The following is a 25,438-nucleotide window of genomic DNA, read 5'->3' on the forward strand; positions in this document are numbered from 1 at the left end:
CTGTGAGTGTACTCCCAGATGGCTCTTCCCCCTTCAAGTTTTGGGTCTCTAAGCTGGATACATGGCCAGAGCTTAGCCAGTGTGCATTGGAGGTGCTGGCTTGCCCTGCTGCCAGTGTATTATCGGAACGCGTCTTTAGTGCCGCAGGTGGTGTACTAACAGACCGTCGTACGCGACTTTCTTCCGATAACGTCGAGCGGCTTACTTTTCTGAAAATGAACAAGGCCTGGATCTCCCCAGAATTTGCCAGTCCTCTTCCCGACTAAATAATTAGTTGGCAAGTGTATCCAGGTCTCCTGTTGTGTTCATGTTTCTACCACCTGAACTATAATCCCTGGGCTTCAACACAGCCAGTTGTCGCTCAGATGTGTCGTCTGCACAGAGAAAAACACTATCTCCTGTGTTAGTGGGGTTCAGTAATGCCAGCTGCTCCCCTGCTGTGTGGACGGCAAAGTCTCCTGCACATCCACATTCAAACTACTACTGATTTTTAACCCTGCTCCACTTAGGCCTCTGGCTCCACTGTCTCTAGTATTTCCCCTGGCCTCCAACCCCGCCAGTGACAGCTCTTAAGTGGCGTCTGCATAATCCACACTTGTTCCAGTGTTACTTGGCCTCAGTCACGTCAGTTGATCCCCTGATGTGTGTCCGGCAAGGTCTCCTGCTCTGTCCACATTCCCATTACTAGTAGTGTGAATGAGGACAGGGCAGGAGACCTTGCCGGACACACATCAGGGGATCAACAGATGGGACTGCTCCCAAGGAACAAGTGTGGATTGTGCTGACTCCACTTCAGAGCTGTCACTGGCGGGGTTGGAGGCCAGGGGAAATACTAGAGACAGTGGAGCCGGAGGCCATAGTGGAGCACGGTTACAATCAGTTGTAGTCTACTACCTCTATAAAACGTGCTGCAAGTTGGCCTCAGCCAGCTCCATGCCTCATCCTGGGCTCCAACAACACCAGTTGGTGTTCAGAACTGCCGTCTTCACAGAGAAAAACACACTAGCTCCTGTGTCAGTGGGGTTCAGTAATGCCAGCTGTTCCCCTGCTGTGTAGACGGCAAAGTCTCCTGCTGCCTCCACATGCCAACACCATCAGGCCTCAGCCTGCTCCATGCCTCATCCTGGGCTCCAACATCGCCAGTTGGTGTTCAGAAGTGCCGTCTTCACAGAGAAAAACACACTAGCTCCTGTGTCAGTGGGGTTCAGTAATGCCAGCTGTTCCCCTGCTGTGTAGACGGCAATGTCTCCTGCTCCATCCACATGCAAACTACTACAGATTTGTAACTTTGGTCAACTTAGGCCTCTGGCTCCACTGTCTCTAGTATCTCCCCTGGCCAACAACCCCGCCAGTCACAGCTGTGAAGTGGCATCTGCACAATCCACACTTGTACCTGAGTTACTGTGGCTCAGTCCCGTCAGTTGATCCCCTGATGTGTGTCCGGCAAGGTCTCCTGCTCTGTCCACATTCACATTCCTAGTAGTGTGAATGAGGACTGAGCAGGAGAGCTTGCCAGACGCACCTCAGGGGATCAACAGACGGGACTGAGCCACAGTTACACAGGAACAAGTGTGGATTGTGCAGACGCCACTTCACAGCTGTAACTGGCGGGGTTGTTGGCCAGGGGAAATACTAGAGACAGTGGAGCCAGAGGCCTAAGTGGAGACCTTGCCGGACACACATCGGGTTACAATCAGTAGTAGTCTACAACTTCTATAAAACCTGCTGCAAGTTGGCCTCAGCCAACTCCATGCCTCATCCTGGGCTCCAACAATGCCAGTTGGTGTTGAGGAGTGCCATCTTAACAGATAACAGAGAAACACACACTAGCTCCTGTGTTAGTGGGGTTCAGTAATGCCAGCTGTTCCCCTGCTGTGCGGATGGCAAAGTCTCCTGCTGCCTCCAACATCACACTACATGTTATTTTCCACTTGCTCCATGTAGGCCACAGCCTGCTCGGAGCATTGATCCTGGGCTTCAACACAGCCAGTTGTAGCTTGGAAGTGCCGTTCGCGCATATAGAAACACTCGCTCCTGTGTCTGTGGGGTTCACTAACACCAGCTGTTCCCCTGCTGTGTGGATGGCAAAGTCTCCTGCTGCCTCCAACATCACACTACTACTGACTTTTAACCGTGGTCCAATTAGGCCTCTGGCTGTACTGTCTCTAGTATTTCCCCTGGCCTGCAACCCCGCCAGTCACTGCTCTGATGTGTGTCCGGCAAGGTGTCCTGCTCTGTCCACATTCCCACAACTATTAATGGGAATGGGGACAGAGCAGGAGACATTGCCGGACACACATCAGGGGATCAACTGACGTGACTGAGCCCCAGTAACACAGGAACAAGTGTGGATTGTGCAGACAACTCTGCAGAGCAGAAACTGCCATGGTTGGAGGCCAGGGGAAATACTAGAGACAGTAGAGCCAGAGGCCAAAGTGGAGCACGGTTACAATCAGTAGTTGTGTACAACCAATATAAAACTCGCTCCAAGTTGGCCTCAGCCTGCTGCATGATTGATCCCTGGGCTTCAACATCGCATGTTGCTGCTCAGAAGTGTGTTTGCCACGGCTACTCCCTCCTGCCCAGCCGGGTTTCAGCACCGTCAGCTGTTTCTCAGCAGAGCCTTTGGCCTAGGTGCCTCCTTCTTGGTATCCGAGTTCCAGCAACGTCTGCTGGTCCTTGGTAGTGCTTTTTAGCACAGTTACCTCCTGCTTAGAAACCGTGTTCCAGCACCGTCAGCTGGTCCACGGTTGTGCCATTGGCTCTTGTTCCTTTTGCTGCCCCTCCGGGTTCCAGCACCGTCAGCTGGTTCTCGGTAGTGTCTTTGGCACGGGTACTCCCTCCTGCCCAGCCTGGTTACAGCACGCCTGCTGTTTCCGGGTAGTGTCAACGTCACTTTGCCACTGATACGTTGTCCTGTCGTGTTGCGGTCGGGTTAGCCGAGTCTATGGTGCCTGCAGTTTCAGTGCTTCCTATGTGCGCTGCAGGTTCTGGTAACAAAGGCTGGTTCCATAGTGCCAATAGGACAAGCACTCCCTGTAGGACTGTGGGTTTTGGTAAGTGCGGCCGGCTCGCGGCCTTGCAACTTTGTTTTTCATGGGTACCTTCTGCTACCCATCCGGGTTCCAGCACCGTCAGCTGGTTCTTGGCAGTGCCTTTGGCTGAGGTGCCTCCTTGTCGGTATCAGAGTTCAAGCAGCGTCTGCTGGTCCTTGGTAGTCCTTTTTAGCACCGGTACCTCCTGCTTAGAAACCGTGTTCCAGCACCGTCAGCTGGTCCACGGTTCTGCCATTGGCTCTTGTTCCTTTTGCTGCCCCTCTGGGTTCCAGCACCGTCAGCTGGTTTTCGGCAGTGTCTTTGGCACGGGTACTCCCTCCTGCCCAGCCTGGTTACAGCACGCCTGCTGTTTCCGGGTAGTGTCAACGTCACTTTGCCACTGATACGTTGTCTTGTCGTGTTGCGGTCAGGTTAGCCGAGTCTATGGTGCCTGCAGTTTCAGTGCTTCCTATGTGGGCTGCGGGTTCTGGTAAGAAAGGCTGGTTCCATAGTGCCAATAGGACAAGCACTCCCTGTAGGACTGTGGGTTTTGGTAAGTGCGGCCGGCTCGCGGCCTTGCAACTTTGTTTTTCATGGGTACCTTCTGCTACCCATCCGGGTTCCAGCACCGTCAGCTGGTTCTTGGCAGTGCCTTTGGCTGAGGTGCCTCCTTGTCGGTATCAGAGTTCAAGCAGTGTCTGCTGGTCCTTGGTAGTCCTTTTTAGCACCGGTACCTCCTGCTTAGAAACCGTGTTCCAGCACCGTCAGCTGGTCCACGGTTCTGCCATTGGCTCTTGTTCCTTTTGCTGCCCCTCTGGGTTCCAGCACCGTCAGCTGGTTTTCGGCAGTGTCTTTGGCACGGGTACTCCCTCCTGCCCAGCCTGGTTACAGCACGCCTGCTGTTTCCGGGTAGTGTCAACGTCACTTTGCCACTGATACGTTGTCTTGTCGTGTTGCGGTCAGGTTAGCCGAGTCTATGGTGCCTGCAGTTTCAGTGCTTCCTATGTGGGCTGCGGGTTCTGGTAAGAAAGGCTGGTTCCATAGTGCCAATAGGACAAGCACTCCCTGTAGGACTGTGGGTTTCGGTAACTGCGGCCGGCTCGCAGCCTTGCAACTTTTTTTTTCATGGGTACCTTCTGCTACCCATCCGGGTTCCAGCACCGTCAGCTGGTTCTCGGCAGTGCCTTTGGCTGAGGTGCCTCCTTGTCGGTATCCGAGTTCAAGCAACGTCTGCTGGTCCTTGGTAGTGCTTTTTAGCACAGGTACCTCCTGCTTAGAAACCGTGTTCCAGCACCGTCAGCTGGTCCACGGTTGTGCCATTGGCTCTTGTTCCTTTTGCTGCCCCTCCGGGTTCCAGCACCGTCAGCTGGTTCTCGGCAGTGTCTTTGGCACGGGTACTCCCTCCAGCCCAGCTTGGTTACAGCACGCCTGCTGTTTCCGGGTAGTGTCAACGTCACTTTGCCACTGATACGTTGTCCTGTCGTGTTGCGGTCGGGTTAGCCGAGTCTATGGTGCCTGCAGTTTCAGTGCTTCCTATGTGGACTGCGGGTTCTGGTAACAAAGGCTGGTTCCATAGTGCCAATAGGAAAAGCACTCCCTGTAGGACTGTGGGTTTCGGTAACTGCGGCCGGCTCGCGGCCTTGCAACTTTGTTTTTCATGGGTACCTTCTGCTACCCATCCGGGTTTCAGCAACGTCAGCTGGTTCCCGGCAGAGCCTTTGGCCTAGGTGCCTCCTTGTCGGTATCCGAGTTCCACTAACATCTGCTGGTCCTTGGTAGTACTTTGGAGCACAGGTACCTCCTGCTTAGTAACCATGTTCCAGCACCGTCAGCTGGTCCACGGTTGTGCCATTGGCTCTTGTTCCTTCTGCTGCCCCTCCGGGTTACAGCACCGTCAGCTGGTTCTCGGTAGTTCCATTGACTCTTGTAGCTAATGCTACCCATCCGGGTTCCAGCACTGTCAGCTGGTTCTCGGAAGTGTCTTTGGCACGGCACTCCCTCCTGCCCTGCCTGGTTCCAGCACGCCTGCTGTTTCCGGGTAGTGTCAACGTCACTTTGCCACCAATACGTTGTCCTGTCGTGTTGCGGTCGGGTTAGCTGAGTCTATGGTGCCTGCAGTTTCGGTGCTTCCTATGTGGGCTGCGGGTTCTGGTAATAAAGGCTGGTTCCGTAGTGCCAATAGGACAAGCAACAAGCACTCCCTGTAGGACTGTGGGTTTCGGTAACTGCGGCCGGCTCACGGCCTTGCAACTTTTTTTTTTCCTGGGTACCTTCTGCTACCCATCCGGGTTCCAGCACCGTCAGCTGTTTCTCGGCAGAGCCTTTGGCCTAGGTGCCTCCTTCTTGGTATCCGAGTTCCAGCAACGTCTCCTGGTCCTTGGTAGTGCTTTGTAGCACAGGTACCTCCTGCTTAGAAAGCGTGTTACAGCACCGTCAGCTGGTCCACAGTTCTCCCATTGGCTCTTGTTCCTTCTGCTGCCCCACCGGGTTCCAGCACCATCAGCTGGTCCTCGCTAGTGTCATTTGCTCTTGCAGCTTCTGCTACCCATCCGGGTTCCAGCACCGTCAGCTGGTTCTCGGCAGTGCCTTTGGCCTAGGTGCCTCCTTCTTGGTATCCGAGTTCCAGCAACGTCTGCTGGTCCTTGGTAGTGCTTTGGAGCACAGGTACCTCCTGCTTAGTAACCGTGTTCCAGCACCGTCAGCTGGTCCACGGTTGTGCCATTGGCTCTTGTTCATTCTGCTGCCCCTCCGGGTTCCAGTACCGTCAGCTGGTTCTCGGCAGTTCCTCAGCCTTCTTGTACCTTCTGCTACTTTTCCAAGTTCAAGCTTGTGGAAATGGTTTTTGATTCTCACTCTGGATCTCCCTGACAATGACCCTGAAGACCACACAGAAGAATACCTAAAAGATGTCCCTGAAGAAGATGACCAAGAGGACAAAGAACAGGAAGACAACCACCAAGATGCAGAACAACAAGAGACAGAAGACCAAGAAGCATAAAAACCAAAAGCTGAAGAACATAAAGCATAAGACTAAAAATCAGAGCAATTGATATTATCTAATTTATAAGCAGAAGAAGACTAAGCAGTGTATGGGGGTTAGTCCGTTCCTCCTCGTGGTGCCCCTGGAAAAGACCTGCTGCTGCAGGCCAACCTGAACGCGGACAAATCCTGTTGTAAATCTTTTGTGACAGGCTGAACAACGGAAGGTGTAATCTTCAAACTTTTATAGATAACAACTACAGGAATGCCTGACACAAATAAGAATATGATGAAGAAGAATAGGAAGAAGATGAAGAAGTAGAATATGAAGATGAATAAAAGAAGAAGAATAAAAGAAGAAGAATAAAAGAAGAAGAAGAAGATACTGCTGCTGCTGAAGATGATGAAGGAGAAAGTGTGGGACAAGTAAAAAAGAAGGTGAAGAGCATGGAAGTAGTGAAACATACAGTCATATGTAAAAGTTTGGGCACCCCTATTAATGTTAACCTTTTTTCTTTAGAACAATTTTGGTTTTTGCAACAGGTATTTCAGTTTCATATATCTAATAACTGATGGACTCAGTTATATTTCTGGATTCAAATGAGGTTTATTGTACTAACAGAAAATGTGCAATCTGCATTTAAACAAAATTTGACCGGTGCAAAAGTATGGGCACCCTTATCATTTTCTTGATTTGAACACTCCTAACTACTTTTTACTGACTTCCTGAAGCACTAAATTGGTTTTGTAACCTCATTGAGCTTTGATCTTCATAGCCAGGTGTATCAAATCATAAGAAAAGGTATTTAAGGTGGCCACTTGCAAGTAGTTCTCCTATTTGATTCTCCTATAAAGAGTGGCATCATGGGCTCCTCAAAACAACTCTCAAATGATCTGAAAACAAAGATTATTCAACATAGCTTTTCAGGGGAAGGATACAAAAAGTTGTTCAGAGATTTAACCTGTCAGTTTCCACTGTGAGGAACATAGTAAGGAAATGGAAGAACACAGGTACAGTTCTTGTTAAGCCCAGAAGTGGCAGGCCAAGAAAAATATCAGAAAGGCAGAGAAGAAGAATGGTGAGAACAGTCAAGGACAATCCACAGACCACCTCCAAAGACCTGCAGCATCATCTTGCTGCAGATGGTGTCACTGTGCATCGGTCAACAATACAGCGCACTTTGCACAAGGAGAAGCTGTATGGGAGAGTGATGCGAAAGAAGCCGTTTCTGCAAGCACGCCACAAACAGAGTCGCCTGAGGTATGCAAAAGCACATTTGGACAAGCCAGTTACATTTTGGAAGAAGGTCCTGTGGACTGATGAAACAAAGATTGAGTTGTTTGGTCATACAAAAAGACGTTATGCATGCGCTGTATTGTTGACCGATGCACAGTGACACCATCTGCAGCAAGATGATGCTGCAGGTCTTTGGAGGTGGTCTGTGGATTGTCCTTGACTGTTCTCACCATTCTTCTTCTCTGCCTTTCTGATATTTTTCTTGGCCTGCCACTTCTGGGCTTAACAAGATCTGTACCTGTGTTCTTCCATTTCCTTACTATGTTCCTCACAGTGGAAACTGACAGGTTAAATCTCTGAGACAACTTTTTGTATCCTTCCCCTGAAAAGCTATTTGGAATAATCTTTGTTTTCAGATCATTTGAGAGTTGTTTTGAGGAGCCCATGATGCCACTCTTCATAGGAGAATCAAATAGGAGAACTACTTGCAAGTGGTCACTTTAAATACCTTTTCTCATTATTTGATACACCTGGCTATGAAGTTCAAAGCTCAATGAGGTTACAAAACCAATTTAGTGCTTCAGGAAGTCAGTAAAAAGTAGTTAGGAGTGTTCAAATCAAGAAAATGATAAGGGTGCCCATACTTTTGCACCGGTCAAATTTTGTTTAAATGCAGATTGCACATTTTCTGTTAGTACAATAAACCTCATTTGAATCCAGAAATATAACTGAGTCCATCAGTTATTAGATATATAAAACTGAAATAGCTGTTGCAAAAACCAAAATTGTTATAAAGAAAAAAGGTTAACATTAATAGGGGTGCCCAAACTTTTACATATGACTGTACATATCTGACAAAAAATTGAAGACTTTAACATAGCCAATATCTTTGTAACTACGAACGTCTTTAAAAAAAAAAAAAATCCTGCTATTCCATTTGATTGGGCTAAAGCTCTATGGCTTTAATGTCTCCTACACCTCCCACAATACATTCTACATTATTATTAGTTGTTTTTCTCCATGTAGAATTAACCAACAGGGAAAGAAAGGGTTTTTTTTAATTCCGATATTTCTGTTCCATTGACTTGAATGGGACTTCCGGGATCGGAATCGGCGATACCCGATACTTTTTTTAGATCGGCCGATCCATTCCGATACGATATTTTTCAGTATCGGGTGGTATCGCCTAACACTACTTGTGGCTGTATGTTGAATCAGATTTGCTTTTCAGGTGCTTAAAGAGGTAAAATGATGACATTGTGAAAGCTATATTAGTAGATACCAGGCTTTTGGAGGAACCAATACAAAAAATGATCTCAGTAGGGAAAGAATTGAATATGGGAGGAATAATGTTAAATATAAGCTTTATAGCAATATATCAGAGGAACTACAATACTTTCTTACCGTCTGTATTCTCAGCTACTGTGGTGTGCTTCACAAAAGCCACATCTCCTTTTTCAACAAGACACCTAATAATAAGAAAAGTTTATTCTGCATTTACAGTACATTAATCTATTATTGCTATTTATACATTAGTACCACATAATACCAGCATCAAAAGAGCTCATTCACTCATAATTCACTCATTTATAAGTCTTTATACTGTAAACTAATGGAGCAACATGACCCCTAGGCACGCCTATTGTCATAAAGCTAGGGGAAAGCAAACTGATCTCTGCATGTTTGAAGTTGCAAAGTAGTTAATTAATATAAGCTAAATTAGGCGTTAGACAATAATTCCTGACCCTAACACCAACATTTTTTGAGGCAGGCACAAAATTAGGAGTTCTTCAAGAATGGCCCATGGTTGTCATCTGGTAATAAGTTTGATAATCACTGGTATAATGAGTTGCCACCCACTGTGTGCCAAGTTTAGTTTTGGGGTGGTGGGGATCAGGTAAGGGCAGTGTCAGGCTGAAGAACATTGGGCCCTTCGGAGGATTTGATTCCGGAGGCTCACCTTCCTCCCACACTGATGAGCCCCATAGCAACTGCAAGGTTTGCACTATGAACCCTCCTGAAGGAGAAGCCAGAGCCCACTGGAGGGTTCTCTGGTGGGCCAGTCCAACTCTGGGTAAGGGTTATACTTATAAATGATTTTGCAGCAATTGCTTCTATTCTATCTTCCACTATACACAATCGATAAAGGATGTCTGAACTGGCCAATTTCTGTGGGATCGGTGGACCATCATGTGTATGAATGGGGGCTCCAGGCTTTCTCACAACAGATTATGTCAGTGGGGATAAGGAATGGGCGGTTGGAATTCAATCACCCAATCCTTTTGTTCTGCAGACAGACAAGTGTCATGTCGGACGCTGTTCACACCACAGCGTCCGGCAGGCAGCAGTAGTTCCATCTCCGTCCACTATAGCCTCAGTGGCGCCGGCTTGATTTTACTCAGGTTATCTGGGGTTAATCTAGCTGGAAATCAGGTGGGATGTTTGGTCACGCCCACGGTCTTTAAATAGTCGTGCTGGCCTGTGGGCGTCGTCGATTATAGCTTGTGTTTTGTGCCAAGTGGTTCCGGTCTGGAGTGGAGGTGTTGGAGAGAGAAATTCATATCTGGTGTCGTATGATCCGTTGTTACCTTTTCGCCTTCCTATATTTGTGCTTTGTTTTGCCCTGTTCACATTATAGTATTGTCCTGTGTGTTTGCGGCGCAGTGTGGTTTGAGTTCTCCCTGTCTGTCATTACTGTGTGGGTTTTGGTGGTTTGACAACTCACTGGGTGGAGGGTGGAGGGTTCAGCTTAGGGCTGAGCAGGAGATAAGGAGAGGCTGGAGGCTCAGGCATTTGCACCTTTAGCAAAAACCCTGGGTTGAGGGTCAGACAGGGTTTTCCCTAGTTTGAGGGACTCCGCAGGGGCCCGGGTTTTGTCAGCCTCCTTCGACCTAAGCCTCGCATAACATTATAATCGGCCCAACATTTTTCCATGGATTCCATGACTTCCATAAACCGCCAGTTGGCGGCGCTGTCCGTACAGGTCACCGAGTTGAAGGGGGCAGTTCAGCAGCAGGGCCTGGTTGTAGCTAATGTACAAGCGGCTTCTGCTGGTGCAGGTGCAGAGCCTAAGATTCCGCTGCCTGAACGATTTTCTGGGGAACGCAGCAAATTTGTCATCTTTCGGGAGGCCTGCAAGTTATACTTTCGCATGCGCCCGTTCTCCTCAGGTAATGAGGCTCAGCGGGTGGGTCTGGTGTTATCATTACTGAGTGGGGACCCCCAAGCATGGGCGTTTTCCTTACCAGCCGACTCTGCTATGTTTCATTCGGTTGAGAATGTTTTTTCAGCACTCGGGCTCATTTATGATGACCCCGACAGATTGGCTTTAGCAGAATCTAAAATCCGCGCCCTCCGTCAGGGGGAACGTATGGCGGAAGACTATTGTTCAGAATTTCGCCGTTGGGCAGTAGACACACAGTGGAACGACCCAGCGCTGCGGAGTCAGTTTATTCATGGGGTCTCAGAAAGAGTTAAACAGGCCCTCCTGATGTATGAGACTCCTGCATCGTTAGAATCTGCCATGAGTTTCGTTATTCGTATTGATCGCCGTTTGCGTCAAGGGGCGCAGGAGACGCTGCCTCTGGGGGAAAGCAGGGGTGCCAGTGTGGTTGCTGCAGATGAGCCCACGGAACCTATGCAAATCGCTGGGGTATCACATGTGCAGCGTCGCGTTCCTGGGTTCAGGAAGCATGGAGCATGTTTTTACTGTGGTAAAAGAGATCATTATGTAAATGCTTGTCCTGTGCTACCAAAGAAAGTCGCACCGGCGGAAAACTGGTAAGCTCAGAGGGTATGGAGGAGGCCCAACTGAGCGTATGCATATCCTCCATGATGGTATCTCAATGTATGCTCCCTGCCAGGGTTATTATTGCGGGCAGAGAGCTACCAATATCAGTGTTTGTGGATAGCGGTTCAGCCACCAATCTCATGGATGAGGAGTTTGCACGCATGGCAGGTTTCAAGATCGAAAAACTCCCTCAACCTATTCGCGTGGTTACCATTAATGCCGCTCCCCTCCCACAGGGGGAGATTACCGAGTTTGTAGCTGAGGTTAAACTCCACATTGGGGTCCTACATTCTGAGTGGGTTACATGTAAGGTACTCAATAATCTCCCAGCACAAATAGTCCTGGGTTTCCCATGGTTGTCTAAGCACAACCCGGTGATTGACTGGAGAACCCAGGACATAGTCCAGTGGAGCAGTTTCTGCCAGGAAAATTGCTTGGCCACATGTGTGTCCGCCGTGAAGCCCAGCCTTCCGGAGGCATTGCTGGATTTTGCGGATGTATTCTCTGAGAGGGGTTGCTCAGAACTACCTCCACATCGAGCCTATGACTGTCAAATTAGGTTAAAACCCGGGGCTAAATTGCCAAAGGCGAGGATGTTTAGTATTTATGGTCCGGAGAGACAAGCTCTTAAGGACTACATTGCAGAGAGTTTAAGTAAAGGGCACATCTGGCCTTCATCCTCACCTGTAGCAGCGGGGTTTTTCTTCATTAAGAAAAAAGATGGGGGGTTACGCCCGTGTCTGGATTTCCAGGAGTTAAACCAGATTATGGTCCGTGATCCCTACCCTCTGATCCCTGATTTGTTCAACCAGGTGGCTGGTGCGAAGTGGTTTTCCAAACTTGACCTCAGGGGGCATATAACCTCATAAGGGTCCGTCAGGGGGATGAGTGGAAGACGGCATTTAATACCCCTGAGGGTCATTTTGAAAGCCTAGTTATGCCATTTGGGTTGACAACCGCGCCTGCTGTGTTCCAACATTTCATAAATGATGTATTTGCTCATGTGCTGGGGAAATTTGTGATTGTGTACCTGGATGATATCCTTATTTATTCGAGCGACCAGGACACTCATTTAGAGCATGTCAGGCAGGTGTTACAGCTGCTCCGTGAGAATAAGCTCTATGCTAAGCTTGAAAAATGCGTGTTTTTTGTTCAAGAGTTGCCTTTTTTGGGATATATTGTGTCCGCCGCAGGGTTTAAAATGGATGCCGCGAAGGTGCAAGCGGTGCTGCGATGGGAACGGCCTGGTAATCTAAAAGCGCTCCAGCGGTTCCTTGGGTTTGCCAACTATTATAGGAAGTTTATTAAGAATTTCTCTACTATAGCCAAACCGCTCACGGACATGACGAAAAAAGGTACCAATCTCGCTATCTGGTCTGAGGATGCGGTGCGTGCATTTGAGCTTCTGAAGAACCGTTTTGCTTCAGCCCCCATTCTGGTGCAACCGGACGTATCTAAACCTTTTACGGTGGAGGTCGATGCGTCTGAGGTGGGAGTGGGGGCAGTACTGTCACAGGGCTCGTCCTTGAGCAATTTGCGTCCATGCGCCTACTTCTCCAAGAAGCTGTCGCCGGCCGAACGGAATTACGACATCGGCAACAGGGAGTTGTTGGCCATCAAATTGGCTTTTGAGGAATGGCGACACTTCTTGGAGGGGGCGGCCCACCAGGTCACAGTCATCACCGACCATAAAAACCTGCTCTATCTGGAGTCGGCCAAGCGTCTGTCTCCCAGGCAGGCTCGCTGGGCATTGTTTTTTACACGTTTTAACTTTCTGGTGACTTACCGTCCTGGGGCGAAAAACACCAAGGCGGATGCCTTGTCCAGGTGTTTTCCGGGGGGAGAACCTCGGGAAGAGCCGGTACCCATCCTCCAGGAAGGTGTAGTGGTTTCGGCTCTCACGACTGAGGTAGAGGCGGAGATTGCCGAGGCCCAGGAGGAGGTACCACCAGGACTTCCCGCTAATAAGTCATTCGTACCCCTTCATCTTCGTCTTAAAGTGTTGGGGGAACACCACGACTCGGTCCTGGCCGGTCATCCAGGGGTTAGGGGCACCTTGGAACTGGTATCGCGCCGCTTCTGGTGGCCAAAAATCCGGCAGGATGTGGTTTCCTACGTGACAGCTTGCATCACGTGCGCCAGGGCCAAGTCGCCCAGAACCTGTCCTGCTGGCACGCTACAGCCTCTGGGGATACCTAGTAGGCCATGGACAGAAATCTCCATGGACTTTATCACAGACTTGCCTGCCTCGGCGGGGAACACAGTCATCCTGGTGGTGGTTGATCGATTTTCGAAGATGGTGCATTTTGTGTCGTTGCCTTCCTTGCCCAACGCGAAGACGTTGGCTCAGGTCTTTGTGCAGGAGGTGGTCAGACTGCACGGAGTTCCGTCGGACATAGTGTCTGATAGGGGTACCCAGTTTGTGGCGAAGTTTTGGAAAGCTTTTTGCTCACGATTGGGGATCAAGTTGTCTCATTCGTCGGCGTTTCATCCGCAGTCAAATGGTCAAACTGAGCGCATGAATCAAAATCTGGAGCAGTATTTGCGATGTTTTGTGTCTGACAACCAAGAGGAGTGGTCGACGTTCCTTCCCTTGGCCGAGTTCGCATTAAATAATCACCGCCAAGAATCATCGGGAGAGTCTCCGTTCTTTTGTGTTTATGGGCACCATCCTCAATTTTGTACCTTGCGTCAGGGGGGCTCTGGGGGCGTCCCAGAGGAGGACCGGTTAGGAGTTCAACTATCATCGGTCTGGAATAGTGTGAAACAGCGATTGCTGAGCATGAGTGCAAGATACAAACGTGTGGCTGACTCTAGACGCGTGCCAGGTCCGGACCTGTGTGAGGGTGATTGGGTGTGGTTAGCTACTAAAAACATAAAACTCAAAATTCCATCATTGAAATTGGGTCCAAGGTTTATTTGCCCTTTTAAGATTGCTGCCATCATAAACCCGGTTGCTTATCGGTTGGAGCTTCCTGCGGTATACAAGATACACAACGTGTTTCACAGGTCTTTATTGAAAAAGGTGGTAGGCTCTGTGGACACGACGCCGATGCCACCTCCAGTCATGGTGGATGGCGATTTAGAGTTTGAAGTCTCCAAGGTGGTGGACTCTCGAGTACTGCGCCGTACTCTTCAGTATTTGGTGCACTGGCGGGGGTATGGTCCGGAGGAGAGGTCTTGGGTACCAGCCTCGGACATACATGCGGATCGGCTGGTCAGTTCCTTTCACCGCCGTCATCCGGACAAGCCGGGTCCTATGAGTCTTGAGGGCCCTGGGGTCCCTCGTAGAAGATGGGGTACTGTCATGTCGGACGCTGTTCACACCACAGCGTCCAGCAGGCAGCGGTAGTTCCATCTCCGTCCACTATAGCCTCAGTGGCGCCGGCTTGATTTTACTCAGGTTATCTGGGGTTAATCTAGCTGGAAATCAGGTGGGATGTTTGGTCACGCCCACGGTCTTTAAATAGTCGTGCTGGCCTGTGGGCGTCGCCGATTATAGCTTGTGTTTTGTGCCAAGTGGTTCCGGTCTGGAGTGGAGGTGTTGGAGAGAGAAATTCATATCTGGTGTTGTATGATCCGTTGTTACCTTTTCGCCTTCCTATATTTGTACTTTGTTTTGCCCTGTTCACATTATAGTATTGTCCTGTGTGTTTGCGGCGCGGTGTGGTTTGAGTTCTCCCTGTCTGTCATTACTGTGTGGGTTTTGGTGGTTTGACAACTCACTGGGTGGAGGGTGGAGGGTTCAGCTTAGGGCTGAGCAGGAGATAAGGAGAGGCTGGAGGCTCAGGCATTTGCACCTTTAGCAAAAACCCTGGGTTGAGGGTCAGACAGGGTTTTCCCTAGTTTGAGGGACTCCGCAGGGGCCCGGGTTTTGTCAGCCTCCTTCGACCTAAGCCTCGCATAACAACAAGTCACTGACGGATGATTTTGATAGTGTCCTATTACGCTTTCACCATAGAGAACACAGGACCAGTTGGCTGTATGATAAGTAGGGAAAAAAGTGGTTTAAAGCTTTAAAAGGCCAGCTTTAAACTTCTGCATGAATGCTGACCATTAATATTGATTCCAAAAGTCTGTTAGCCATCAAGTCCTGGGTGAGTGTACATAGTGGTGTTTATGAGATCACACCAATTCCTCATTCAGTTGTTCGTGTATCACGGACCGAGTATGGACTTTGATACTTGGACTTGACAACCTCATATATGCCTATGAGGCTGCTGAGGTCAGGTCAGGAGATCTACTGCAGTCCGTACCTTGCGGACTGTGATACACGGGTGTCAGAAGTCGGCCAAAGATTAACCATTCCCCTATTTTATATATATGAATAAAAGATAATAAGAGACTATGCATTTCTGGTACCTCAAGGCTCCTGAGTATCCAAAATAAGCTTCAGCATCACTGGGAGAGCACTTCGCATCTGTGAGCGGTTTTTGTGGGTCACCGATACATAACTGGCAGAAGGTGGAATCGATATCAGAACCAGGAGCACAACTTTTACTAAAGAAGGAACCTGCCATAAACACGGAGCAGATGACTCAGTATAAGTTACATTCCATAAATTTCCCATTTATAAAACCTACATATTAGATCAGTCACCAGTAACATGAGTCCTGGGGTCTTTGCCTTGGGATATTGCCAGCAAATCTGTGTCCTCTTAGGTTGTATAGATAAATATACCCTATACTTTCCCATATTATGAATAACATATATACAAAGTACATTACTAGCACCAAATTAAATTAATCCCTTTTGCATGCAATTTTTAGGCCGTCACTTTTTAAAAACTAATTAGAGTTGACAGGTCTGCATCCTTGGTAAAATAATTGCTCTGATTGCCCTGTGTTTACCTCATTTTCATTTACTGAAGAATGATGGCACGGTACCAAGCACTCTGGGAAATGGCCACAGTCAGCAAGAGCTGAATCACTGACACGTATCTTTCATTAGGTGGCTCTTACATCATGTTTTGAAGCTCCATAGTCAGCTTAGTTTATCCAGCATTCACTGTATAAAGGGAATGTGAAGGCAGTTGTGATCCCACCAAACTGATGACTGGGCCATATTTGTGATCCAAGATTTACTTCCCCTTTGCTCTGATTGCATGTGTCCTGTGGATGGTCTCTTCATCCGTCAGCGGCTCTCTGCAGTGAGAGCTCCCAACCAAGGTCTATCCATCTGCTCTGCGTGACAAATGTGGTATCCAAACAGCACTACAGTGGTCACTCAAGCAGAGGAGTAAGGTAGTGTTCACTACACACGTGCAAATTTAGCTTTAAGCATGGATTCCTCATGTGGCTTGTGACGCCGCTCTGACAAATCATGTCACTCATGTCCACAGGGGTGGGATATTATGATTAGTGTGAAGATTTGTCCATGGAAACCTCTATGACTAGTCACCCACTAATTCATATATTGCAATCCAAGTTATAAAATTAACTTTATGGAGATTCAAAAATCTATAAGCCACAAGAATGGACTTCTTAGGATGAAGACAGTTTGGGGGCCTGGGAAGTCTGAAATGTTCTCTTTAACTATAATGGCCACTGGGTGCTTCTCCTATATCTTCATGTTAGGCTATGTTCATATGTCCTTCTGAGAGTTCTGTTTGTCTGTCCCATTCTAGGAACAGTCCAACTTCATGTCCAATGAATTCATGCCCAAAATTGACCTGTTTGCTTACTGATACAAATGGTAGAGGGGCCCCTCTGAATATTATGGAGTGAGTCCGTCTGTGTCTCTATTTTTTTTTTTTTTTGCACCCATTTTTAGAAGAGAAGAAAAAGTGCAGCATGCAATTTTTTTTCTTTTGTTTTAATAACTGACACCAAACAGTAGCCAGGTGGACCACATAATAATCAATGGGGCTCTTCTGCTTCTGTTTGCATCACTTAGTAAACGGGTCCATTTTGGGCATGAATTCCATTTATTTGTACAGAAAACCGAACTTCCAAATGAACAACTGAACAAAGCCTTAAAAATTATATGGAATGTCCAAATCCTAAATAAAATGTATGCAAGAACCAGTATCTTTGTGCAGTGTTCATACGAACTGGATTTATATTTTGCTGGTACATGTAGTTTAGTCAAAAGTATGAAGTAGGACAGCAGGGTGCTTAGACAGGCCATCCTCCCTGATTTCCATAGTATATTTGGGGTTTTATAAAAATTCCCCAAGAGCAGAAAATAATGTCAAATAAAATTACATCTACAGTATAACTCAAACAGTGGGTACGGAAAGTATTCACACCCCTTTAAATTTTTCACTCTGTTTTATTGCAGCTATTTGGTAAATTTAAAAAAGTTCATTTTTTTCTTATTAATGTACACTCTACACCTCATCTTGACTGAAAAAAACAGAAATGTAGAAATTTTTGCTAAAAAACACATGAAGGACTCCAAGACTATGAGAAATAAGATTCTCTGGACTGATGAGACGAAGATAGAACGTTTTGGTGAAATTCTAAGCGGCATGTGTGGTGAAAACCAGGCACTGCTCACCACCTTTAAATACAATATAGTCCTTCTAAATCACAACAAGAACACATTCCATACCAGAATACAAAAACCAAACCTCTCCAAATTATGGACAAGCAAGGAATGTGTAGTTCAAAAATCAATAAATTTTATTTATGAGATATAGGCAATCTTAAAACACAAATGATGCCTCCAGTCAAAAAACAAGTCGTCCGCTGGTCTACAATTATATAACACCAGGCTCGGACTGGCCCATAGGGTAACAGGGGAATCCCCCGGTGGGCCCCAGTGCAGATATGGGCCCCCAAGCCCATAGTATCAGCAGTACTTTGCATAATTCACTTGACTTGATTCATTCTGTAAAAAAAAAAAAAAAAAAGCAGCATCTCATCATTCATTAGCCAAACTACCCAGTTTATTATTATATAGAGATATACTGTAGGTAAATTTGTTAACAAGAGTTGTGTAATAATTGCATGCAGGTGAAAAGTGGGCCCCCCCAAGTCAATGTTACTGGTGTGCCCTTGGCAACCCAGTCCGACACTGTATAACACTATAGGTAGCATACATTAATAGCTTAGCCTTGGTAATGTCACTAGAGGTTTATTCAAAATCAAAGAAGGCTATATTAAAGTGCCTATCTTATACCCACAGTAAACAAAATGTTACTATGTCATTAGATAATGATATCACAAAACTCTACCTACAACCTCAAAAAAATTGAACCAATAAAGTGCCTAAGTGCATGTAAACATTACTGAGCTTGAATATCCTATAGAATGCTATTCATGATTAATTACCTTAGTAGGAGAACAAGGAGAAATTTGCTTCTTTTTTTTTTTTTTTTCCTCACTGCTCATCACCTGTCGATTACAATCCCAACAGTGAAACATGGTGGTGGCAGCATCATGCTATGGGGGTGTTTTTCAGCTGCAGGGACAGGACGACTGGTTGCCATTGAAGGAAACATGAATGTGGCCAAGTACAGAGATATCCTGGATGAAAACCTCTCTAGACCTCAGACTTGGCTGAAGGTTCACCTTCCAACAAGATAATGACCCTAAGCACACAGCTAAAATAACAAAGGAGTGGCTTCAGAACAACTCTGTGACCATTTTTCATGGGCCCAGTCAGAACCCTGACCTAAACCCGATCATCTCTGAAGAAACCTGAAAATGGCTGTCCACCAACGTTCACCTTCCAACCTGATGGAACTGGAGAGGATCTGCAAGGAAGAATGGCAGAGGATCCCCAAATCGAAGTGTGAAAAACTTGTAGCATCTTTCCCAAGAAGGCTCATGGCTGTACTAGCTCAAAAGGGCGATTCTACTCAATACTGAGCAAAGGGTCTGAATACTTATGACCATGTGATATTTCAGTTTTTCTTTTTTAATAAATTTGCAAAAATTTCTACATTTCTGGGTTTTTTTCAGTCAAGATGGGGTGCAGAGTGTACATTAATGAGAAAAAAATTAACTTTTAGGAATTTACCAAATGGCTGCAACGAAACAGAGTGAAAAATGTAAAGGGGTCTGAATACTTTCCGTACCCACTGTACACGAAATGTCCTCCTGCCCCAGTAGTCCCTGCCAGTTGTTTGGTAATGACGACTTGTACATCACTCCTGTGACTGCTGCAGCCAGTCATTGGCCTCGGCTTGTCTTCAGCTGCAATGGTCACATCAACGATCTGTAAGGGCATTGCTGCAGGACCAGCTTAGATCACCGAAGCAGTGGTACAGGAGCACCAGAGGATCTAAAGGGCAAGTAATCGTTATATGATTTATTCCATTTCATGCTAATTTGACAATCCCTTTTATAATTGAGGATACTTCTGTACAATAGAAATGAAGAATTAGAGCAGAAAAGTATGGCTAAGGTCCCCAACGTAGGCTCTTTTTTCACCTACATCATGGCTTCAGTATATTACATAGTGTCCATTATTTCAAAGGGAAGAATAGTGTAACTATTATTATTATGCAACTATATCCCCTCCACCAAATATAATGGGATTTGCAGTGGAAGGTCCATTGCTCTTGATGGTTACGCTCACCATTGGTTCTGTTTATGAACAGCAGATATTTCTGTCTGATGGATTGAGGGTGGAATTTTCCTAGACCTTCGCAGATCATGTTGTATTGTGGACAGTTCTTTATCACATTCTAAGCTCTTTGTATCGTTGTCACATCGTTTTATACTCACCAATATCACAATTATTATTCTTCGTATTAATAAGACCTACAGGAATATTCCAGCCTGCAGTACGTCCTACGGCTGTATGACATGACATCTTTCCTTTAAGATTGTTCCATGAGATTTCTCTGTTACTTTTCTTTACAACAGCGACAGCGTAATATGTTCCTTTGTAGAGATAAGGAAAATTGTAATTTACACAAAACACAGTGAGGGCAAATGTGCACCTTCATGCCATGTTTTTTTTATAATGCAGTTAACTTACTAATCAATGTGAGCACAATTTAAAATGATTATCCACCTACGGTATTGGCCCCATCACATCATGTAATGAATGATAAAAAATGTAACTGGTGTCCTAGAGCAAGCAGCAAGCTTTTTAGTGTATATCAACTTTTTGAAGACTCTTGCCACATTTCTAAGAATTGCAGCTAAACTAGGAGCTCCATTTGCAGATGCGTGTTTTAGGGTTTTGCCCCTCATCAGTGTAAAGCAAGAGATCTGATTGGCTTGGCGAGAGGACTTTGACAGGGGGTCTAAAGTTTCTTCTTGTGGAGAGTGTCGAGTAGAGAGACTTACAGGCCATGCTATGCTCCCTTGGGAAATAAAGTGGACAGGAAATCTGGTACCATCTATTGAAAGTAACAATCCTAAAATTGAATATATATTCTTTCCATGGTCATCTTAGGCACAGTCATTGTCTATTTATGCTGTATAAGGAGAATCATCATCACTATGTCATGATAATACATTTGGTATAAGGCTAATAAACAGTATACTTTTTTACCATTTGTATCAGTAGCAATATTATAGTAAGTGCAGCCAATGATTTAGTAAATTGGTATTATAATGATATACAGTGGTGTTTAAAAGTTTGTGTACACTTCAGAGTTGCCCATATTTCTCTGCTTATGTTTGACCTAAAACCACATAAAATTTTGCAAAAGTCCTAACAGTAAATCAAGAGAAACAAAACAAACAAATGAGACAAAATTTTTGGTCTTGGAGAAAAGTGATCCAGTATCACATGTCATCGAGTCACAAAGTATCTGATCCTTTACGATTAGCAGATAATCTGGAGGTGAAATTAGAATCTTACAATGGAGAATTTGTTTAGTGAACAACTTTGGTCCAAATAAGAAAATATAGCCTGGAAACAAGCCAGGTATGGGGAAAAAGATTTGGCTTCTCCTCGACCAGCCTGGCTTGTTGGCAAGTCTATTTCTATTTGCATATAGGCAGCAATACACCGAGGAGAGACACTCTGTGGTCTCCTCTGCCTGGGCGGACTTGTTTTTCATTCTATATTATCGATGAAACATCTCAACCTCTCTCATGTCATGGTGCCCCTAGATCGCACAGCCTGAAACTGCTATAAATGGGCTGATAAGAAAATCAGAATCATAATTAGATAGTAATTGGAACATGTACGTCTCTAGCAGAACACTGGTTGAGATTAAGCCAGTACCTTGTGTTTTTGATCCATTAGTTCTGCATGGTTTCAAATCATCTGTAAAGTAGAAGAGATTTCCATATGATCAGTTTATCAAGCGACTACTGCAGTATAAAGGTATACCTAGTGTTACCCCTCAACAAAAAAGAAAAAATATCTTATGTCCCAAGGAGAAGACCTGTTACAAGACACACTCTTTCTTCATGGACGATAATATGAGGACCTAGTGTGAAGTCAGTAAATATAATGGTCGGGCACGACCAGTTCAGTGAGCGTACTACAGTGGTAGTGGAAACCTAGAAAAGAATAACAACAGAGTTCCAAGAGATGCAATCAGAAAATCAAATTTGCTGGCACTTCAATAACGTTAAATGTGATTTTCTCATTGCATCTCTTGGAGTTTTGTGGTTATTTTCTTCTAGGGTGAAGTTCGTGGGTGCAAGGAGCCTATTTTTAGCATCTCTATGTATCAGTATGGGGTTCAGAGGCGGCAATGCAGTTTCAAGTATACAGAATTCTCTTATCCCTATGAGTGCATGCTGTGGCACATAGCATTAGTGTCAGTATGTGCACATTCCTTTTAGAGACAGATAAGAGAATTGTAAACTCAACCAGGAATTAATCCGCACAGCAAGAAAATGCATTCATTGTGCACATGCCTGTGTGAACTGCCGCCTAGGAGTGCGCGGGGTGCCACTCCAAAGCAATAGGCACAAAAACTTCACCAAAAAAAAAATACAGATGGCACTCATCGGTTAAAATCTTCTTTATTCTATTTCATTAAAACATCGGCATAGGGAGGATGGGAGCAGGAGTGGAGATGACGACAGCTGTTTCACGCTGCAGTGGCGCTTCTACTCGTCTTGAAACCAGTAAATGTAAAGTTGCGGTTGGGCCCATGGGATGTAAGCCTTCTATGCTACCGCTATATGGTCACTATATAGTCCCCATTGTTTATCTTGGCAGTGAATTATAATACCTCAACACTATTTAGCACCATTTGTGCATCTAACAGTTCTTTTATTTGGTCAGTAGACTGTCTATATGGGCACTATTGTAGTAGCATTATGGGTAGTACAATCTGTAATAACTACACTACAATACTTTGTACCAGTCTTTCTTCTGTACAGTAGAATTGTTTGCTACAATGGCATTATCCAGCAGACATCTGACTCTCCTGTAGTACATGGCACTGACTACATGGTGGATGTTCTTACCTTGGTTATAGTACTCTCCCATTGCAGGAACTAGACCACACTGCCCTGCGGTGTACAAGTGCCCTCCATCTAGTGTTACTGCGTCAGCTTCACCTTTCTACAAAGAAATAATTTAGCTTTATTAACTTTATCTTTTATTATAGTAAAACACGTTAAATTCTGAGGTCTTTCACACTCATTTTATAATGTCCATCAGGGTATGGTATATATCAAGATGATCTCCCAATGGATACCTCTAGTTTATACCTCTAATATATGGCATTTTCTAGGCCATATTGTCTGTAGCCTCCATTTGTAAAAATATGTACTATATGACTTAATGGATGCCTCTGTACAAAACACCACAGTGTGCTACTTTACGCAATACAGTAAAAAAATGGTATAACTGAACAGTCATAAAAGAGGCCAAGCTGGCAAAGGCCCTGGACGCGGTCAGGTTCTCCTTGCCCTATTATAAACAGTTCTTGGATGTCTTTCTCCCCATCTAAATTCCAGCCTCAATACTATATCTTTCTCTGGAGATTCCTTATGAGCTCATTTTGCCCGCTTTTAACAGATATCCGCTCAGACCAGGTGGGTTTCATGAGAGGCTAGAGACTTTAAAACTAAGGCATTTAACCTCATACATATAGCCAAAGTGAATTTTCAACCCCCTTATGCTTCTATCTACTGATGCGGAAAAAGCCTTTGACTGGGTAAACTGGGCCTTCATGAATGAAACGCTCTGTAGTATAGGCCTGAAGTTCAAAATGCTTTGTTGGATTTCTCCTCTATACACAAAGCCGACTCCCAGGGTAAGGGTAAAGGTAAATTGGGTCCTGCCTAAGGAATTTGCTATTCACAAAGGTACATGTCAGGGATGTCCACTGTCTTGTTTAATTTTCCTACTTACATTAGAAATTCCTCTGGAGGGTCCAGTCCGAAACAAATATTATGAGCCCTTGTCTCCGCAGCTTCTCTGACAAGATTGTGGCCTATGCAGATGATCTGCTTTTTTTCATTAATAATCCGGCCTCCTCACTCCCAAACTTGAGGGCAGAATTTCGTACATACAATGGCCTTTCTAATATTATAATCAATTTCTCCAAGTTGGAGGCTTTGAACTTTAAACATTTCTCCTTCCATTTTAGTGCTTCACAAGGCTGCTTTCAGCTTTAAATGGGCTAATTCATCTATAAAATATTTAGGGATATTGCTACCAAGAGACATTAGCCTGACATATTCTCTTTATTTCCCTAAACTTCTTCAATAGGTACAGGAGGACTGCTAAAATCTTTAAGACCGGGGTCAGACTTGCGGGAAACTTGGACGAGTCTCGTACGTCAATACAAAGGTATTCACGTGCGAGACTCATCAGAGTTTCTCGCAAGTCTGACCCTGGCCTAAGATGAACATCCTCCCCAGGACTCTATATGTACATAATCCAAGCTTTTCCAATTAGCACCCCCTCGTCCTTCTTCAGGAGACGTGCTTGGGTTCATATAGTGTTGTAACCCGAAACACACTATATCATTTTAAGTCCTCAGGGGACATAACCTTTCCAGATTTCAGATTCTATTACTGTATATAGCCGCTCACTTCTCTATAATTTTTGGATTGGTGTAGGAGTGGGAGAGAGAAATCCTAGGTTGCGATTGAGAAAGGATTATCAATATCTTTCTATCTTTCTATCTGCTATCCCTTGGTTGGACTTCTCTTTGGTGAAAAACCCTAAAGTCTCATCCCACGATTAGGGCCATTTTTGCTTGCTGTGCTCATCCTGTGGTCCGCTGTCATATCGTATTGTTATTTTCCCCTATGTTCTCTTTTTTGGGTAATCCACTGTTTCCTTTGGTGTTGGAGGGCAAAGTTTTTTCCTATATGGGGGTTGCATCAGTGTATCTCATTTTGGGGATGGACATATTTGGCCTTCAAAAGATTGCCTTCTTAGCCTCGCTACACCTTCTCCCTTGGGAACCTGGAGAGTTGGTCAGCTTTGCCTCTTTCTCCATTCACTTCCTCCTAAACCTTTTTACAGCAACACCAAGACACCTTTTGAGATTGCATGCTCGGACATGGAATCATTAAGACACACTTTATCCTTCTCATATTCCTTGCTGATCAAACCTCCAGCCCAACCTAAAACCAATTTTCAAACCCAGTGGGAAGGAGATTTGAGTCTTTCTCTAATGATATCAGTGGAAGCGTATCTTCACTAACGCATAAATGAGGCTGGGTATAAATTACTCTGTAGGTGGTATAGAGTCCCGACTTGACTGCACTCTATCTTTGTGGAGGTGAGTCCCTTGTGTTGGAAATGCCAGGAGGAGGAGGATATATTACACATTTTCTCATCTTGTAGGCTTCTGACTGCTTTTTGGGGGAAAGTGCAGCAGGTGATGCGTAAATTTACAAATCTTATTTCAGACCTAGATCCAGGTCTTGTCCTTCTCCATCACTGTGACATTCCTTTAAATACCTACAGGCATTCAATATTAAGATATCTAATCGCGACTGCACGAGCATGCATTCCCCTACTCTGGCAGAAAGATACTGTCCTGACAACCTCCCTCTGGTTTTCCAAGGTAAATTAGGTGATGTTTATGGAAGAACTCTCTTGTACAATTAATAACTCTCATGATCATTTCCGCAATACCTGGTTTTATTGTATGGAATTTAGGGCGTCAGATGACTATCTGGCCTTTATGAGGAAGAACTGATCTGTACTCCTTGGCCCTCATCTGGGAACATTTTTTGATATTGCTGTCCCTCCTTCACCTCCTCTCTCCCCCTCTCCTTATCCTTCCCTCTTCTCTTTGTGCATTTTCTTCTGCTGTTTTTTTCTCCTATTCTTTTTATTCTTCCTTGTTATTTGTTTTCTTTTATGTCTTGTTTGCGATAATTGGTTCTGGTCATGTAGTTTTTTACTCAGATGGTGTTTTTTTGGTTTTATTATGTATATAACCCTCAGGATCTGAGTAATCAGGTAAATGTTTTAGTTGTTATTGCCATCTCTCAGTAATCTCACTATATATATCTTGGCACGGTTAGTGCCGTATGATTGTATGTTTTGTTTATC

At 45.5% G+C, this 25,438-nt stretch overlaps 1 protein-coding gene across 1 annotated transcript in view; it reads right to left on the reverse strand.

The window, feature by feature from the left end:
- The window catches only part of LOC141091140 (serotransferrin-B-like), a 72,149-nt gene that overhangs the window by 14,500 nt on the left and 32,211 nt on the right, over positions 1-25,438 (reverse strand). Inside the window, exons 10-14 of the mRNA XM_073576539.1 lie at positions 22,381-22,477; positions 21,179-21,220; positions 19,720-19,878; positions 15,404-15,554; positions 8,656-8,720 (exon numbers count right to left, since the gene is read on the reverse strand). Coding sequence (XP_073432640.1) covers positions 8,656-8,720; positions 15,404-15,554; positions 19,720-19,878; positions 21,179-21,220; positions 22,381-22,477 — 514 coding nt within the window. The remainder of the gene's footprint in view (positions 1-8,655; positions 8,721-15,403; positions 15,555-19,719; positions 19,879-21,178; positions 21,221-22,380; positions 22,478-25,438) is intronic.

The sequence above is a fragment of the Dendrobates tinctorius genome, unplaced genomic scaffold (genome assembly GCF_039654945.1).
Source record: "Dendrobates tinctorius isolate UK_male_01 unplaced genomic scaffold, ASM3965494v1 ptg000049l, whole genome shotgun sequence".
Taxonomy (NCBI): domain Eukaryota; kingdom Metazoa; phylum Chordata; class Amphibia; order Anura; family Dendrobatidae; genus Dendrobates; species Dendrobates tinctorius.